Below are 19456 nucleotides of genomic sequence, written 5' to 3'. Positions count from 1 at the left end.
AGTTCAAGAAATTCAAACAGAGAGGGTCAGTTAACCCTTGGAACAGGTTACCAAGCCTTGTGGGAGATGTACTATATTTGGCACTGGTACAACTGCTATTGGAATATAGTGTTCAGTCCTGGTGTCCACACTTCAAGAAGGAAGTTGAAAATTAGAAAGCGTTCACATTTAGGCCACAGGCATTATGAAAGGACCAGAAAACATACAAAAGACTCAAGGAGCTCAATCTATTTCATTTAACAAACAGAAGATTAAGGGGTGACTTGATTGAGACAAATCTGCTAGACTGAATCTAGACAAATTCAGATTAGACATACGTTGCAAATTTTTAACAGTAAGGGTAATTAACCATTGGAAAAAAACTTACCAAGAGTGGTGGTGGATTCTCCTTCACTGGAAATTTAAAAATCAAGACTAGATTTTTTTTCTAAAAGACATGATCAGGTTCACAAGCTAGATGATCACAGTGATCTCTTCTGGCCTTATAACCTCTGAATATTTGAAATTAGTTCACAGTTTCAGTTCAGTGCAGGCAATCATCCTGAGCACAAAACTAAGTGGCAATAGTAGAAAAGAAGCCAACAAAGGCCCTGATCCTACAAGAAGCTCTCTGCAGACAAGTCCCCTAGACAGAGCCCCAGTTACTTCCATGGGGCTCTTTGCACGCAGAGGGGAAAAGAGTGATGGTTGGGGGTGCTTTGCCAGCATGGAGTTCTAGAAACTGCCACCTTGTTACACTAAAGCTCAAGGAAAGAAAACATTCTTACAAATGGAAAAACATTTTCCCCCTGAAATAATTTATTTAAATAACAATGAAAAAAATTTCCCTTCTAAAAAATTCATTTTCAATTATATCCCATCTTTTAGTGAAAAAACTAAATTTTTGACCTCCCTAAATTTAACATCAACACCAGGGCCTTAAATTAGATAATTTCTGAGACTTTATTACAAACCAAGGGGAGGTTACTTTTCCAGTGAGAAAAGCATCACTTTCAGAACAATATAGGAAGCATAGGCCTCTGATTATTTATACTGTGACCCAGGGAACCCCCCAAATGCCCACTGACAGAAAGTACACCAGACCATAACTCTCATCAGGCCCGATGCACTCATTGCCTCCAACTCACTGTTGTCATAATCAGTACCAAAAAGGTGTTGTGTAAGGCGTCATATGCAAACTGGTAGCATGCTGGTCATTAATATTATTGTATGATGTATGTACAGGCAACATATAAAAAGAGTTATACATGAATGCTGGAAATAAATTTCTAAAATGTATTTGGCAGGCAGTGCCTAAGATACCCTAATTTTAGGCACCCATCACTGGACAGATACAAGGGACCACAGAGCATTTGTAATCTGAGAAGGCTGGATCCTCCAACCAACAGGGCTGAATTTTCTGAGAACTGACTATAGGTGAGAAAACAGCTTAAACAAAGATCACAAATTTTAATCCCTAGAAAGCATGTTTTATTTTGTTTGACTTATTATCATATCTGTGTCTTCTTATCACTTAAATACCTTTTCTTAGTTAATAAACTATATCTGGTTTTATTACAAAACCATTTCAGTGCCATATATTAAACTGAAGGGTAAAATCCTCAACCAAACTACTAGGCTGGTGTATCTTCTGTCTCTCTGGAGGCAGTGAACATACTAACTTCTGGGTGGGTTCAGTGAGAGGGACTTCTCATTGCAGAAGAGACAGTTTGGGGGAGCTCAGGACTGAAGTGTCTGTTGAGATCACCCTGCAAGGAGTAACCAGACTGGTGGAAGCCCTGGTGAGGTCATTGAGCTATAAGTAGGCTTCTAGTGTTAGGGCTCTGAGTCAAAGCGCACAGAATGGAAGCATCCAGGATTACAGGGCAGGCAATGACAACCTCTTACTGAACCCCCAAAGCATCCCATATACAAACAGCAGAATTCTCAAAGTTACATTCAAGAGTGAAAGCACAGTTCCATGTATTACAAGGAAATAATGAAGAGGGATAGATTGTAAACAAAGAAGCTACAGGAGGAAAATTCCTACTTGATCATTGACTCAGTCTCCCTGCAGATACAGGATTCCTCTCTACAGCACATTTTCTAGTCATTTGTCCAGTCTAGTTCTGGAGAGGCATTTAAAGTTGCCAATAGAAGCTACTGTCCTGACACTATTACAAATAGTTTGAAACCTCCTCTTGAGATTTATGACTCCTTCATTTGTTTTCTTGCCTGGAAAATGCTCAATTCCATTTTAGCTGATTTCATACATAAATAAGCCACTTCTAAATCCAATTTGCAAGACATCTTGCTGGAACTTCCTGGTTTCTGTAATCTAATGGGTTGGATTTCTCTCTCTCTCTATTATATTTAAGCTATCCAACAAGTCTCTATTTACATGCCAGAGCCTAATCTTTTTCCTGAATTGCATGAAATCTGTATCAGAAAGCTGTGAAACTACATTAACTATAAACTGATCACAAAATTCGCATCAATCATATAAACAAAACAAAACAGAGAATCACTTATAATTACCATAAAAGAGCATTTGTGTGTATTAGGTAACACCACTATGTATATTTTTGACTTACACAACCTTTCTAATGAAGTGTAACTATTCACAGTGATTACCACCAAGTATATAGTGTGGTTACAGCAATCTTTAAATGATTTTACAGATATTATGCTAGCTACAATGAACTAGAGTTTAAGAGCAGCAAAGAATCCTGTGGCACCTTATAGACTAACAGACGTTTTGGAGCACGAGCTTTCGTGGGTGAATACCCACTTCCTCAGATGCATGTCAGAAGAAGTGGGTATTCACCAACGAAAGCTCATGCTCCAAAACGTCTGTTAGTCTATAAGGTGCCACAGGATTCTTTGCTGCTTTTACAGATCCAGACTAACACGGCTACCCTCTGATACTAGAGTTTAAGAAACAGGTACCTACTTTGCACATATACAATATGTAAGCCCAATTTTCTTGTAAGCTAAAGGGAATTCTATACTATGTACCAGGGACCAAAGTTCTCCCAAAACTAAACTAGCACAAGTGGGTTCCCTGTGTATGGGTGAGTAGCAAGTCATGATTTTGAGGGCCTAATTGGAGACTATTTTAAGGGGCCTGATTTTAAGAGGGTGGTTGAGATCACCTTTGCATCTCCTGGATCCTGGAAGTTGCTGGGGATGATGCAATCCCCAGAATTAACTAGAGAAGCCTCTACCTGCAGCTGCATCAGCTCAGTATAATCAGAGAGAAGTTCCTGCTACATTTTTCCTCCCTCACATGATCACACCCCTACACTCTTCCTGGGTGGCCAGTTCATGCCTGTTTAAGTCTCCTTTACTGGCTAGAACCCAGAATTAAGACCTTCAACTTAATGGAGTTAGTCTTGACATAAAAGTAATGCAAGTCCAAAATCCAGCCCAAAATACTGAAGTGGGTTCAAAATGAGTTTGCCCATCACTGTTTATGCCCTTATGCCAATAGTGCTTCATCTGGACTCTTGATTTCACACTAGGAGACTGATTTCTTGACTCAATAAAGCTAGTATTAAGAGTTTGTGACATAGTGAAACTACTGTAAGAAAATCACACTGCAAAGATTCTTACTGCCAGTTGCAAGACTACAAAAACAACACCACTGAGAAGGCGCCACCCCTCTCCTCCCTGTCTTAAATCCAGACATCGCCTACTCAGACATTGCTGGGAAAACATTATTTTCTGTCAAAAACAGAGTAGAAATTGGAAAAGCCTGTTAATCAGCTGCATCCTAACAACAGCTGTATTATGAAATGGATAATGTTAAATGCTGATCTCTTTGGCTACTCACTTTTCTGGCAAGATATTTGACCTTCAGAGCTGGCACAAGACTGGGTCTCAAAGCACAAAAGGCCAAGGAATACAAGAACGAGAAGACTTAAGAAGTTAAGCAAAAAAATGAATAATTTCCAAGATGAGAAATTATTCAGAATTATCAGAAATTACTTCGTTATCTCTTCCCAACTGGTGTGATTCTTCCAGATTGTATTCATCTGCTGGTATTCAATTGTCCCATCATTCTTGTTGAGTACCTGAGTTGGTATAATCTCCATTTTAGAGATAAGAAAACAGAGATAGGAGACTATTGCTACCAGCAAATTTAATCATATCCTAATGAAAAACAATGGAAATTTGTAGACAAAATAATTGCAGAGAATTTAATTCTATTTTATGGAATGCTGTGAAGCTGCCCTACAGTATGAAACTGATTTCTAATTGTGATATAGTTTTTGCTGTAAATATACTGAATTTAGGGTATAACTGAACAGCCAATTCCTGTAAACCTGAAAAATCACAACTGGCAAATCTTGAGAATTTCACCTCAAATCTTCACATTTCAAAAGATTGTTAACTTTATAAGTTGTTTTAAGGGGGTGAGCATTTGAAAATTTTCTTCCGACTCTCCATGGGAAGACTGTAGAACTTGACAACACCCTGAGTAGATGCAGCAGGAATACAGGACTGATTTGCCTGTTCCCCAGGCATGAATAAAGCAACAAGAAAATCAGAGGAAATGGGCAAAGCAGACTGCCTTTATAGTAAACTCAATCATGGCTGTTCATACTGGCTTCAGGAATGAAGTAGACAGTAAAACTCAGACAGGCTTCTTTCTCAACGGTCCATGCATCCTGAGCTTGCCCAGTGGAGTTCTGTTGATTTCTACCAGAAAATTATAATACACTATGCAAGTCAAGAGGAGTTAAACTAAGGATTAATTCGGCTAATATTTAAAAAAAAAAGAAAATGGAGTAGGTGGAGAACCTTAGTGCATAGACACCTGAACAGAAGCACAAAAGAGAATAGCATCCCCAGCAGTTTAACACCAGTACTGGGTGAATGGAGGGAAAGTAATTTGCCAATATTTTCCCAAATTTTCACTCTGTTAGTAAGCCATGTTCTTCCCTTGTGAACTTTTGAATGAACAGGCTGTTATTGTTCTAATACTGGGAAATGGCTGTTCTTCATGCAATTATCAATACTTATCTGCTAACAAAGGTATTTGTGCACAAGTAATTTTTCACTATGTGCACCTCAAGTGCTTACCCTTTTATAAGGATTCAGTTATCCAGTCAGGAAATAGAAACAATACCATGCAACATGCCCTTCATCCTTTTCTTCCCTTCCACATGCAGTACAAACAACTAATAAATAGTCAATAATGTCAAAATTAATAGTTTGGAAGCAAACACACGCTGAAATATATCTGCAGAAAGTATTCACCCAACAATTACTAAAAGCAAATAAACCTACAAAAAACCTGAAGTGTTTGCAAATTATTTAGACTTGCAAACAATGATTCCCAAACCAACTAACTGCAAACAAACTTAGCCCCTCATGGGTTTGTCTTAATGACAAAAATATCAGCAAATAAGTATACTTTTCCTCAGATCTGGTTCCACTCAGGCTCCTCCCCAATGGATTCCAAACCCTTATTATCTCTTTTTCTGAGAGTTTCCTTCTGTCAGGTGCATAACAAGCCACCTGGAGCAGTGAGTCTTCCCAGACACTGTATTCCCAGCTATCAGACCGAGTGTAGTAAGGAACACTGCCAACCTGCTGCAGGGCTTAATGTGTTGAATAAATTGTTTGCTGAGACCGTTTTGCCTAACCTTTAATTACCACTTATATGTACTATCCAACAGGACCCATAAATGTACGCTGCTTTTTTCCATCACAGGGAGAGAGACTCAGGCCCAAGTAGTTGCATCATTCACAAACCCCTTCCCTCTCCTCACACCCTCCAGCCCAAACACCACAATCTGGACTGAAAACAGATAAAAAGAAAAATAATTAGTTCTTTTCCTTAGTTGTATTTTCTAAAGGAGTTGCAGTGGCGTGTGAATGAACCTAAAAATCTGTTAATGACTTTATGTCAGCAGATTGGGATTCCTCTCAGCAGGTGTTTGTTTTCTTAATTATAGGCTCCAGAAAGTTAGATAAATCCATTTTAGAAGTTGCTGCTCTCCATTTGATAACAGCATTGTTACTTAACCAACAGTAAGTGGTTAAAGTAAAGTTCTTTGCTTCACACCTCTGCCGCAAATTCAGCATAGAGACTAGGGTTCCCAGACAGTCATGAGAATTTGGATACCAGAATGCATATAGTATAACTTTCCTATGTAGCTAAATGAGAATATTGTACTACATGTTACAGCTGAGGCATCAAATCCAGGACACATTTCAGCACTCTAATTTGCTTCAGAAATATTTCAAAACTGCAACGAAGTAGGTATTGGAACAGCCCTAATTTGGTCTGGTCTACTAGTTTCCCATAACTATTGATGGGGTTTTTAAACAAGTAATACTTTTGAAGATTTTTTTCCTCCTACCTCTGTCATGGGGTGTTTTTATAAGTACTCATGACTTTTAGGCAAGAAACTCAAAAGCAGCTCAATAAGAAGCATCAAAGGTTTCAGAATTAAACTTACAGATTTCTTTCACCTATAAAAGTTTAGAAGCTGTAGTACCCATTGAGATACACTACATATTTTATGGCTGTTCACTATTTAATGCAGTTATTGATGCTATAGCTCACTGAATAACTGCCCATGTAAAGCTGTGTGGCCTTACCACTACTATTACTGCCTTGAACTAGCAGCCCAGTAAAGCTGCGTCCTGAAATATTGTGGTTAGTGTTTTTTAGATGATGGTGTAAAGGCATGACCTTTTTAGGGCTTCAGTTCTACAAAACAGGTACAGAAAAAAATCCAGTTTTTCCTATTTTAACAGTAAATAGAGGGAATAAATGTAGAGAGCACTAAAGTGTCCTTATTTCTAAATTTATTTTATCAGAGAATCCTTTAAATTTTGCATCCATAAAAGAATAATTATTGACTGCCTGTAAGTTTGAAAAGTCTACATGTAATAAGAATTCACCTCTCTTCAGTAGCTTTGTTATATTTATGCAATTGTAACTGTGAATACAATATGGCACCATTTTTTCTTACATTTAAATAGCAACACTCTCCTTAGATTTTAGCCCTGGCTCACTCAAAAATATAATATACTCTGGGTGAGAAAAGTCAGCTGTGGATTTTGCAGGATTGGTCTCTTTATAAGAAAGAGGAGCTTATTATCACTTCTTATGGATCACTAACTACTGTATGTGTTGAAGATAGGGGACTGATCCTGCGTTAGGGTCCATTTGCACAGATCCAGTGGAATCAGTGGAACAATACTGATTTGCACTGGCCGAGGATCTGGTCAAGTGGCCAGAATTTTCAGACATTAATGTCTAAACGTAGATTTTGGAGCCTAGCTTTAGGAATCGGCATAAGTAGCTTGATTTTCAGAACAACTGAGCATTCATAGTTCTTACTTCAGTCTAGCTCTCTTAGGTAATTATGTGGTCTCTCCACCATAGTGTCTGAGCACCTCACAATCTTTAATGTATTCATCCTGACGGCACACCTGTAAGGTAAGGCAGTGCTATTATTCCTATTTTACAAATGGAGAACTGAGGCCCAGAGAGACCAAGTGATTCATCCAAAGTCACACACGAAGAGTCAGGGAGCAAAACAGGGAACTGAATTTTTGTCTTCCAACTCACAAGCTAGTGCCCTAATTACGGAGGTGATAGTGCTGGGCACCTATGAAAGTCAGGCCATTTTTATTCAGATGGCTGTATATGGAGTGAGAAGTCTAAATTTAGACACCAAAGTTTAAAAATTCTGGGTAATGCAATTACTTTAGCAAGCTGGCTAATACTCTGACTCAAGAATTTGGTATCAGTTTGCTACTTCTAGGCCTGGCCAAATTATCACTTCGGCGGTTATTCCTCAACCTCTCCTTTCCTCTGACCAGCTATAAATTTTTGTTTCTTCCTAAATGAGAGGAAGAAATATTGTAATTCTTCCTGACACACACAACCATCTGCTGACGGCACAAAAGGTTTATTGACAGTGATCAGCACCCAGGGAGGCTGGGATCATTTAAGATGTAATAAATATAATGTAACCTTGGAGAAATTAGAGGAGTTCATGGGAGTAACTTCTCCATCCACAGAGACAGAGTCAAAACCAAATACTGAATGGTCACAGAAGTCATGGATGGAACCTCAAAATAGGAGAAGGAAAAAACTAGAAGAGTTTGTATATCTGTTTGGAAGTTACTTTTGTATTTTCATTCGGAAAGTATAAAGAAGTGCAGAATCAGGCTGATCATTTAAGCACTGCATCAAAACAAAGAACTATGTAAGACAAAGTCTTCTGGAGAAAAGTAAGTAACCAGGGAATACAGATTATTAAGATTTGTATTCAGGCACAGAATAGCTTATTTTCCTTAAACATCCTTCGGTTTGTAGCCATTTCATTAAATGGTTTCTTATTTGCCTTCCAGAAATGCACAAAGGTCAATTGAAATGCAGCTTTGTATTTATGATCTCAAAATGTGCATAATGAAAGATGTACAGAGAGGTGGTAAATATGAATTTTAAAAGGATATTTAGTGAAATATGAAATAACTAAAATGTGTTAATTACACAAATGAGAAACCAAGAGTTATTTAAGGAGAATAAACTGCTTCACTATGGGCCTTAACTTAAACGTTACATTGCTTCAGGTTTATACAACAGGAAACTTCTTCTAGAACACCTGAATCAAGACTGGTTGTCTCTCTGAAAGATATGCTCTAGTTCTAACCCAAGTTATGGGCTTGATGTAGGAATTACTGGTGAAATTCTATACCCCATGTAATATAGGATCCCAGACTACTGAATTAACGATAACACTCTATAAAAATCTATATAAACACACACTGTATTTAAACTGATCTTAAACAATATACTGTATGTGTGAAAAATATGAGTGTAGGTGTATATGTCTATATATATCAATGTAGGACATAATTAACAGAACTGCTGATCATACAGAACTCAATCTCAAGTAAGAGGGAGCTGTGAGGTGCTCAGGACCTCAGAAAATTAAGACCATACATATTACAACATTGTTCTTCTGTCTGCAGTAACTTAATATCACAGATGCTCGGATTTCCTCTGAGCTGGGAGGGAGGCAGAATTATCTACTCTTTTCTTATGGCACTCTGGAGATTTGTAGCCATAAAACAGGCCTATAAAAGTAGTAAGTAAATAGAAAAATAAGTGACCATTAAGGAACAGTAAATTATGAGCATATTCCAGACAGCAGTTTATTATACATTATGGATATTAGTAAATGTGAGTTTAGGTGTTGTATGATTGTGAACTTTGAAGGCTGGGGAAAACCATATGGCTAGTCTTTTAAGTAGCAAGCAAGCTATATACACAATAGTTTACTTATCCACCTTATCTCAAATAAGCACCTTGATTGATTAATAAAAAGCAGGAATTTGCTACTGCGTCCTGTCTCACAGTTGGCAACTTTTAAAATAGTCTGATGAAGAAAACCTGTCTTAAGGTATCTTTACATCGCAATAAAACACCCATGGCTAGCCTGTGTCAGCTGTCTCAGGCTTGCGGAGCTCAGATGGTGGGGTTATAAAATTGCAGTGTAGATATTCAAGCTTGCTGGGACCTAGGTTCACAGAAGATCTATACTGTAATTTTACAGCCCTGCAGCCTGAGCCCTGCAAGCCCGAGTTAGCTGACACAGGCCAGCCATGGTATTTTATTGCAGCGTAGACAAACCCTCTGGGACCCAAGCATCTGAGGGAAGCCATATATTTATTTAAATTAGACAAGTACCGTATTATTTGCCAAGTGCCTAAGCCAACTCTGTTTTCGTTTACAAATTGGGATGCCTGTTTCTTCCAACTGGACCAAATTCTGCCACTATTCTTTCAGTTCCCTATCTCCCGTCCCACCCTCCTGCTTCCCCCCACCCCCCACTTACCAAGGGTTTGGTTTCATCTTCATCTTTGAAATAATAAAGCTGGTCCCCCTTGAGAACAAACCAGCGTGTGTGCCAAGTCTTGACAAAGCCTCCTTGCTTCCGCAGCCACCCACACTTAATGGCATTGTGCCGTCCTTGGCTTAGCTGGAGACTCTCTGCAGAACCATTGTTCTCATCCATAATGAGGCCGATGGACTCTCCTATTTAGACAACAAAGAAGAAAAAGAAAAAAAAAGAAACCACATTATTCTCTTTTTAAAGGGGGACAAAAAAGTAGCAGCCTGCCAATTTTTAACCTAACTAGAAAACAAATAAGCCCTGACAACAAAAATGGCCTACAAGAGCTTTTACTATCCACCTGTTTATTTTCTTGCCAGTGCCAGTCATAATCCAGTTTCCAAAGTTTCATGAAAAGTAAGTTCCATGTTAAACAGCAAATAAGCAGGGATGGAAACAAATAACTTTTCAGGCACAATGTGATATACATTTCCATGCACAACAAGCAAAACATGCCCATTCAGTCTAGATGATTTAGGACTTATTCACATTCAACTGTTCATTTGGATTAAGGGAAGATGTGAGTTTAAAGCGCATAGCTTGTCCAGAATAATTCCCCATGTCGACAAGCCCTTCTTTTAGTTTAAAGGGAAGCAACAAAGAAAGAACCAACATAAAGTTTCCATGACAGAGAAAGATGAGCACGTCTCACGCTATATGGTCCTCTATTCCATCACAGCCTTTCCCCTAGCAAAGAAAGGCTTGTTACATGTAAAGGTGTAGTATACATAAAATAGAATTGTTGCTAGGTATACCACATGATGTAATAGATCCCCTACTGGAAGGAAAGAGGGGAGGGAGAGAGTGGGTGTGGGGAGGAGGGCGGTGATCAAATGTTGTAATTACTGGAGAACTTTTGCAGTTAAAACCTTAAGCCATGAGAAACTTGGCTACTCTGGGGCTTGAACAGGGACATGAACCTAGAAAAGTTTCATGTAAAACTGTTTCAAAGCCTGCAACATCCTTGTCAAAACTTAAAGCCATACTTTCTGGTGTCTGGATAGGCATGAATCTTCTAGACTGATTTTGCATGTGCAATATATGCTTATGTGATAAGTTTTCAAGGTCAAATAATTCCTCATTAACCCAGATGCAATGCATGGAGCTGAACAAACTCATGAAGCTTATTTTTTCCAACCTTCAATGTACTGGGTTCAAATACACCCAAATTATCAAGTGAAACTCAAGGATGCAAAACCACATGTACTGAAACAGCCTAAAATGAAATCAAACCCCATACAGCGCCATACAGAAAAGGGCAAAACCTTAACTAATATGGTAACATACAATGCCATGACTAGGCCAAGGACTGGTCGGTCATCACAGAGGCACCTGTTTTGTTTTTTAGGAAGTTAAAAAATGGATCATCCAATAAATCAGAAGTCAGAGAATAAAACCGTGGGTTTGTTCAGCTAGTCTAACCTTTTGCCAAAAGAGGCATGTTCTCTACATTGTACTCATGAGTGCTTTGTCATTCCCAACTTCCCTTGGGGAAGAACTGTATTACACCACTGCATACTAAACTATGGGATAATATAATTACCAGAAATCTATTCCATAAAATAATAGATTCCTCAGTTAGGGTAAATATCAGGGGAAAATTCCTAACATTTCACTGGTTCATTTCCTTCCCGGTAGTCCTAATACTCCTCCTTCGGACCAACTTCAACAATTTCCCTTCCTTCTTTGTGGTTACACAAATTGCTTCCAATATTTGTAGCCTATTGGCACATCCCTCCACAGGCCCTGATCCTGCAATGAGATCTATGTGGATAAACCCTTAATATATGCATTGTGTTGCATTAAAGTTAACAGGGCTCAGCACAGGTTTCAGAGAGCTGTCTGCAAAGATCAGATTTCAGGACCAGGGCTTAAATTACCATTTAGCCGAGCTCTACATATTTTAATGAAACCTCACATGCTCTCCTTCCACAGTTCAGTTCAAACAGGATTTTCTAGAACATTTGTGTGGAGTGATATCACAAACTTAGGCTCCTTGAGAAATATCCCCAGCTGCTCTAATGAGTAACCACAAAACACAGGAGTATGCCTGGCCATTAGTGTGGCAAACAAAGATTAGGGTTATAATTACAACATATTGAGAATGAACCAGAGTATAAACTCTCAGACCACACTAGCCGACAAGTTTTGTGACAAAATTTACCCATTTGCGTCACCTTTCACTGAAGCCAGGGAGTGGCCCTGAATGCTCAAGCCCTTAGCTTACGCAGAGGAAGATGGTATTTTCAGGATTTTGTAAACAGAGTTGAATCTCTGCAGGCTTGTATGTAAAGGAATAGCTTCATTTAGCTCTTGAATTGCACCTGGGGGATCTCACCACCTCCAGAGAAATTAAGGACCTGATTTGCTACTACCTTGTCCCTTGTGCATTCATTTACATGAGTGCAAAATACATGTAAAACATTACTAAGTATGATCTGATCGCGTTTTTCCTGCACTTTGCACAGATGTAAACTACGTAAGATGAAAGGCAGTGACAAACCAGACGCTGGGAGCCCCAGCGTGTTTTCTAGCTCCAGGCTTGGAGTTTTTAAACAATTAAAGCTGGGGTTTGATATAAACTTTTGTGACAATAGGAACTGAATAGAAAACAAAACTTTCAAGATCCACCTTAAACTACATCTGTGATGTCCAGCCCCTTTAAATGTTCAGGGAAATCTCTGCTCTCCCCTTGTTCATGGCCTCAGACTCCTTGGACACACATTATGTGGATTTTGCTAGACCTCTAGAAGGTTATGTTTTAGGTCATAGTCAAGGCCCATTCAAAATAGCCAGAAATTTTTTAAATGATTTCTTCTATTGCTAAGACCATTGAGTATATTTGTATCTTCTTTAGCCAGTTTGGTTTACTACTACATATTTTAGACAATGGACCTCAATTCTGCTCTGATGAATTTTGGAAATTCCTAGTGTCAAATGGGGTTCAGCACGTAGGCTCAGTGCACGTCATCCTGTTACAAACAGACTAGCTGAACACTTTGTACAAACACTTCAGCATGTCAACAAGCCTATTCTGAGTAATCAGCAAGAACTGGACAATTTCTTGCTCATTTACAGGAACACATCACATGCTACCACCCAGAAGCCACCTGCAAGTCTTTTCTTGAAGCCATCTTCGTGTACTTGTTGGGATCTGCTACTGATATTACCTCACATGTAGCCAAATCCCACACTATGCAAACTGATCAATAAGATGAGATTTGTCATCATTCTTTTCAAGTCGGAGACTTCGTGTGGACTCGCAACTAAGGTTGCAGAGTGAAATGGGTACCTGGAGAACTTGTAAAATGCACAGGACTTTCGTTTCTAGTAAAACTATCCAGTGGTATTTTATGGAAACATAGGGAACAGTTGCAGCCTCGACTAGTACAGAAGTCCAGGGATGTTCAAGTAGGACTTTCTGTTCCTCCAATCAAATCTCCTTCCCTTACAATTCCTAATTTTGACAACTTGGTGGAAGAAATCTTTGGTAACAGATCCTTCTGATTCCTTTTCACTGACTGTTCCTGTTGTTCAGGACACTGCCACACCACTATCACCATGTAGGGTTGCCAACTCTCCAGGATTGGCTTTGATCTCCCGGTGACTACTGAAAGCAATCCAGGAGATTTTAATAGGATATTTTAAGAAAATGCCATTACGTTATGTTGAGGGGAAAAAAATCTCAGAATAGCTTCAGTCAGAAGCCTGGTCTACACTGGGGGAGACAGCAGGGCAAGCTATGTCGGTCTAAGTTATGCAACTTCAGCTATGAAAATAGCATAGCTGAAGTCGATGTACTTAGAGCTACTTACTGCGATGTCCTCACTGCAGTAGGTTGACTGCTGCCACTCCCTTGTCGACTCAGGCTATGCTTCTCACTCTGGTGGAGTACTGGAGTTGACAGGAGAGCACTCGGTGGTCGATTTATCATGTCTTCACTAGACACGATAAATTGACCCCCGGAAGATCGATTGCTCCGAAGGCAAGTGTAGACATGCCTAGAGCTGGCAACCCTATCACCATGTTATCTCAAGAGAGTGCGAAAATCAGCTGTGCACCTGAACTTACAAGTTGTTTAGTTAGTGGGTTGTTATTCCAGGGCAGAATAATCCCTTGCAATGTAAAAGTCTGATGTAGTCCACCGGCAACTTTTAGTTAGGTTATAGAGCGTTTCATGTTAGCCACATAAACAATAATGTATGAGTGTTTGGAAAGTTTTTAAAGTAGGGTGAAAGAATGTGGTGCCTGTCCTTTAAATGTTCAGGGGGCTCTGTGCTTTCTCCTCGCACACCCTCAAAGCCTCACTTTCCTGCTAGTTTCAGTTTTGTAGCCAGAACAATTAAGCTAGCACAGGATAGATTTGTGTGTCCATGCACTCCCTGTGTGTCTGTCTGTCTCTCTCCTTCTCTACAGCTTCCAGAAATACAACAATATTCTTTGAGCACCTCAGCTTTTAGCTAATTTTCTTCTATGGTTTTTAAAACAGCATGTTATGCTTCCAGGTCTGGTGTAACTGAAATGAGCATATTAGAAGTGATTATGAAACGGAGATACAATTATCAGAATGAAAATGAAATTACCCTCTAGGCATGGGAAACGTATCATGTTCATAATTTATCTTTTCAGCCTTAGCTGGAATCACTTACATGCAGCTGTGGTTTATCAGGCTAAAGTGTTTGTAAAGGAACAGTTTGCCAACTTAAATCGTCAGGAAAATTATTTAGCTAATCTTTAATGGGAAGGTATTTTAATTGTGGGTAGGCTACTGCAATCTAAAACTGAAAAACAAAATTGTGAATTTGACCTTTGATTTACTGATCATCACACAGGTATAGAAAATTATGGTTTCCAACTTTAACCAACCTGATAAATTAACCTTACAGTCCTAGCTTTGGGGTCAGCTTGTGAAAAAGACTGAGAAAGTGTTTAAATGTAATAATTATTTGTATTACAGCAGTTTCTAGGGGATCAGAGTCCTTTTGAACTAGGCACTGAAAACAAGAATCCAAACACAAGAATCAAGAATGACTGAACTCATGGATCAAAAACATTCTTTCTTGTCTCTTTTTGGCTTGTTTTCCAAAGATATCCATTAGGTTGGCACTGACACCAATGTACATGTAGTAGGTATATGGATTTCAGTTAGCTAGCCACAAAGAATGTTTATTGATCTGTGTGTTTTTGCCAGATATCATGTATACATTAAATTATTCACATAATACTGAAGTAAATGAGGGGCTTGGGAGTAAACTATGCTCTTTTAAAAAAGAGAACATCCTTTCAGGTAAAATATTCATTGGAATGATATATTCTTTTTGTTTAAAAACTATGGACTGCTACATCCCTGAAAGAGTCTAATACAAAATTAGTTTCTTCCCCACCCCCATTCCCTTATTCTTCAAACTACTTTCTTGTATGAAATTAGTAGAAATGCGAGTCAGCTGACTTGTTTTCGGTAATTGAACCATTACATGCAATTCCATGAGACCAAATTTATAAAGGTTTTTATTGTTCTACATTTCTCCTTTACTTTCCAAACCTGAAAACTACAATCCAGACTTTGAATCAGAAATCCAACAGTTGGCTTACTCACGCTAGTTGTTTTCACAGCTGCTTTAGCACCATCATAAAAATAAATTGGAGGAATATCAGGTGTTGGCTTTGACACAGACAGCAAAGAGGTGTAAAGAGTACATAAACAACACATGACCAAGTATGGGATTATCTCAAGACAACCAACTGTGTCTTGCCATTGTGAGACATGAGGCAGAAAGCCATGGCATTTTCTCAACAAACAAAATAAGAGTAATAACCCATCTTCTGAATGAAACATAAAACTTGTATTTTCTGAAAGAATCTGCCCAATTGTCCTGGTCAAGTTCCAGTTTAGGTAATTACTAGATCTGAACAAATCCTGTACACTCTTCATTGGGGCTGTCTATTAGTGAACCCTCTTGGATTTGCCTGGAAATATGGGTTGTAAAGAATACACAACTAAGAAATGCTCCCACACATTCACCAGCTGCCCTCTTTCTTGAGGTTACAGACCCAATCTCTACCTACCACTGCTGGTCATACTTCACTCCCTTTTCTCCTGCCTAATGGAGCATGCAGCCCTCTTCCTAGGCTCTTTAGAAGCAACATCACTGTTCCCTTAATTTTCTTCTTCGGAGGGTTGGGGGAGTGTTACTGTTTTCACCTGATAGTTACAGCGGAGAAACATTTGCTCTCTCCCTATCTGTATATTAAACAGACATTACTCATAAAATGTAGCACCTAGTAGCCACAAAATGCCAGGAGAGAGAATGGGCCAAACAGTGTCAAGTCCCGATCCACCGCATTTTCGTGGGCCTGAGCCAACATTGACAGGTTTATCTAGAAACCAGCTGGTTTCAGATCTGTTCGTGATTCTAGCTGAAAATTTTCAGAGTTTTAGTAATTACATTCCAAGTACTTAAAACACCTCCTGCCTTTTCAGTTAGATACAGTACGAGATTCTACATCCTTGCTGGTCCTCAACTGACATGTCAGGCTTTTGACAGCCGGAGACCAGCCCAGCATAGAATGGGCTCAGGATCCAAGGAACTGCCCTTTGGATGCTCCTCCTGAACAGTGCTGTGCTTGCCTTAGCTGTAACTGACTATCTGGTCCCAAATTCTTCTTCACTTCCTATCCTAAACCATTGTGCACCATTGAGCAGATGCTATGGTTCCACTCCAAAAGTGGTTTCATTTCACTGGCAGACAAATTGATTCTTCTATGTAGATGTGTTACATTTATAAAGAGCTTTGTGACGAAAAGGAGCTATATAAAAATTAAATGCAACTTTCATCCCAAATGATCTCAAACCCCCATGTAACTCATCTTCTTCAAGTGAGTCATTGCATTCCTTTTATTATAATTTATAAATGCACCACAGGATTAGCAATCCCAAAATCTAAAGTTATGCTGGATTCTCACTGTTACTGAGATCACTTATTGGCAAATTGGATTCTTCCTTTTATTTAGAAAAGCTAGAAAATATTGTGCTATCCTCATTCAATATCTGAATGGATAATTTGTTATCCTATCTGCTTAACTATGGGGGCACTAATTAAAATACCCTTGTATTCTTCTTACTCAGTATCCACAATGCATTTTGCCACACTATCAAAAGTCACTGGAATACCCATTCTATTTAGTTTATTTATACAGCACCTATGATCAAAAGCCTAATGAGCTATGTTAACAAGTAAGACTGGCTCTTTGCTTGAAGCCACACACCGAGAGAACCTGGGGGTGAGGGGAAATAAACGTTTAGTTAATACTTGTTCTGAGTTATTTGAGAAATCTTTTGTGCCACAGGCAGCTCCCCTCGCCTAGTTTTGCCCTATAAAAGGAGAGGTCTGACAATATTTTGCTTAAAGGAACTTCCCTTCCACCTCTTAAATTTCTTTTTATAAAGGACAGATGTAGAAGTTGTACCTTCAGTTATTCTTAAATGGCACAATCCAAAGCCCATTAATGTCAATGGAATGACTCCCATTGATTTCAATGGGCTTTGGGAATCAGCTCCGAAGACAGGATCAAAGACCTTATCCAAGTCATTAAGCTCTTGCTCAGATATAACACTTACTACATGATCTGTATTCAGCCTGTGCCAGAATCATCTCACACAGATGTTCTTCAACTAGCCAAACTTTTACAATCCTGCAATTTACTTACAGGGATTCACGCACAAGTGAAAATAGGTCAAATACAGATCATGGTGGGGACTTTCAAAAGCATCTGTAGTGGGTTAGGCACTCAAATGCTGTCGAATTATGATACCTAATTTCCTTAAGCACCATCAGAAATCCTAGCCCATGTGTGTACCTTCTGTAATTGTGACTTGTTGCCTATGCAGCAATATAGCACGAGTCTTGTAACAGAGTGATTGAGATTCACACACTGGCAAACCTGCCCTAATTGTAATTGCTGGTACTAGCTGAGTAATTAATCTGATGGTGCACTGTCAGAGCTGGCTGTGTCACTACAATAAGCGGTAGGCATTCATATGTCACTAGTTAGACAACCAATGTGTATGCAAGATATAAAATACATATTTCCATAAAACCTTCACACTGCTATCTTCAGCCCAGCACCAGCCTAACTTTGTGGATTTAAAAATGAGATGTGCCGGATGCTCTGTGGTTGCACTTGAAGTATAAGGTTTCAGTAGCTGCTATGACCCTTCAGTATGTCACTTCTATAGGTTGGAGGCTAGGAGAATCCGCATAAGCATCAGCGCCTATCTCTCCACCTGCCCCTGCCCCAAAGGAATTGAGTTCCAAGACATTCAGTGGACGCAGATCCCCTGCACCTCCCAGATCTTGCCCTTGCACATCAATCTTTCATTGGTTCCATTGCAAAGGAACCATCTTTGCAAGTGAGGACACAGTTTGGCCACAAAGAGTACATACTAGAATAACTTGGATCCTCTATTTCTAGAACTCCCTTATATTCATCAGCATAGGATCATAGAAGATCAGAGTTGGAAGAGACATCAGGATATCATCTAGTCCAATCTCCTCTTCAAAGTAGGACCAACACCAACTAAATCATCCCAGGCAAGGCTTTGTCAAGCCAGGTCTTAAAAACTTCTAAAGGGTGGAGATTCCACCACCTCCCTAAGTAACCAATTCCAGTGCTTCACCACCTTTCTAGTGAAAAAGTGTTCCCTAATATCCAACCTAGAACTCCTGCATTGCAACTTGAGACCATTGCTTCTTGTTCTGCCAATAAGGATCTGCTTATTATAAGCATCTGCTACCTTAAGCCTACACATCCAGCAGTGGTCATGCTGAAGGATGTACATTTCAGACAATTGTAGGTTAACTTTCAGATGTTCCAGACACCAATTTTATATTTGTCACCAACACACAGCCTGCTAGGATGGCCCAATATATGCCAATGACATTGTCTTGTTGGTTCAGTATGATTAATTGCTGCAGGTGATGACCTATCTGGTTAGGCAATAAGCAGCATACATTGGTTTGGTTATTATTCCAGAGAAAATTAATTCCTTGTCCATTACCATCCATCTTTAAATTACAGCCAGCTCAATATTAACCAGTCTGGACAGGATACTGAACAATGGTAACTGTCAAATACTTGGGAAAAATCATAGACAATGCTAGAGGCCCTTCAAACAAGCTTTGCAGGGACATTGTGATGAAGCTTATCATGAAGCTATTGATCTGTAGAACTATAGTTACACCAACTCTACCATACAGCTGCGAAACATATGCACTGAGGAAGGCTGAAAGCAATGGATTGATATTTTTGATTCTCATTGTCTTCATCAGCTGCTCCTTATTAAGTGACTTGGCAAAAATCAACAGTGAGGATATCCATAACTGATCCGATCAATTGCCTTCAGCAGCAGTGGTTTTGCTTTGGGGGCTTTCTTGATACAGACATATTATTAAGATGGAAAACAAGTGAATTACAACTGTTTACACAAAGGAATACAGTCAGCGATCCCATGCCTATCAAAAGTTTCGGTGGTATGGTAAGACTGCCAA

At 39.2% G+C, this 19456-nt stretch overlaps 1 protein-coding gene across 4 annotated transcripts in view; it reads right to left on the bottom strand.

Moving 5' to 3' along the window:
* Nucleotides 1–19456, bottom strand: part of ARHGAP24 (Rho GTPase activating protein 24) — a 430833-nt gene that overhangs the window by 274470 nt on the left and 136907 nt on the right. For all 4 annotated transcript variants that reach the window (XM_050945142.1, XM_050945139.1, XM_050945143.1 and 1 more), the window contains exon 2: nucleotides 9852–10051. In XM_050945142.1, coding sequence (XP_050801099.1) covers nucleotides 9852–10031 — 180 coding nt within the window. In that variant the 5' untranslated portion in view covers nucleotides 10032–10051. The remainder of the gene's footprint in view (nucleotides 1–9851; nucleotides 10052–19456) is intronic.

The sequence above is a fragment of the Gopherus flavomarginatus genome, chromosome 3 (assembly GCF_025201925.1).
Source record: "Gopherus flavomarginatus isolate rGopFla2 chromosome 3, rGopFla2.mat.asm, whole genome shotgun sequence".
Lineage (NCBI taxonomy): Eukaryota > Metazoa > Chordata > Testudines > Testudinidae > Gopherus > Gopherus flavomarginatus.
Note: the sequence above shows the minus strand (reverse complement) of the source record. Positions and strands in the feature narration are given on the sequence as shown.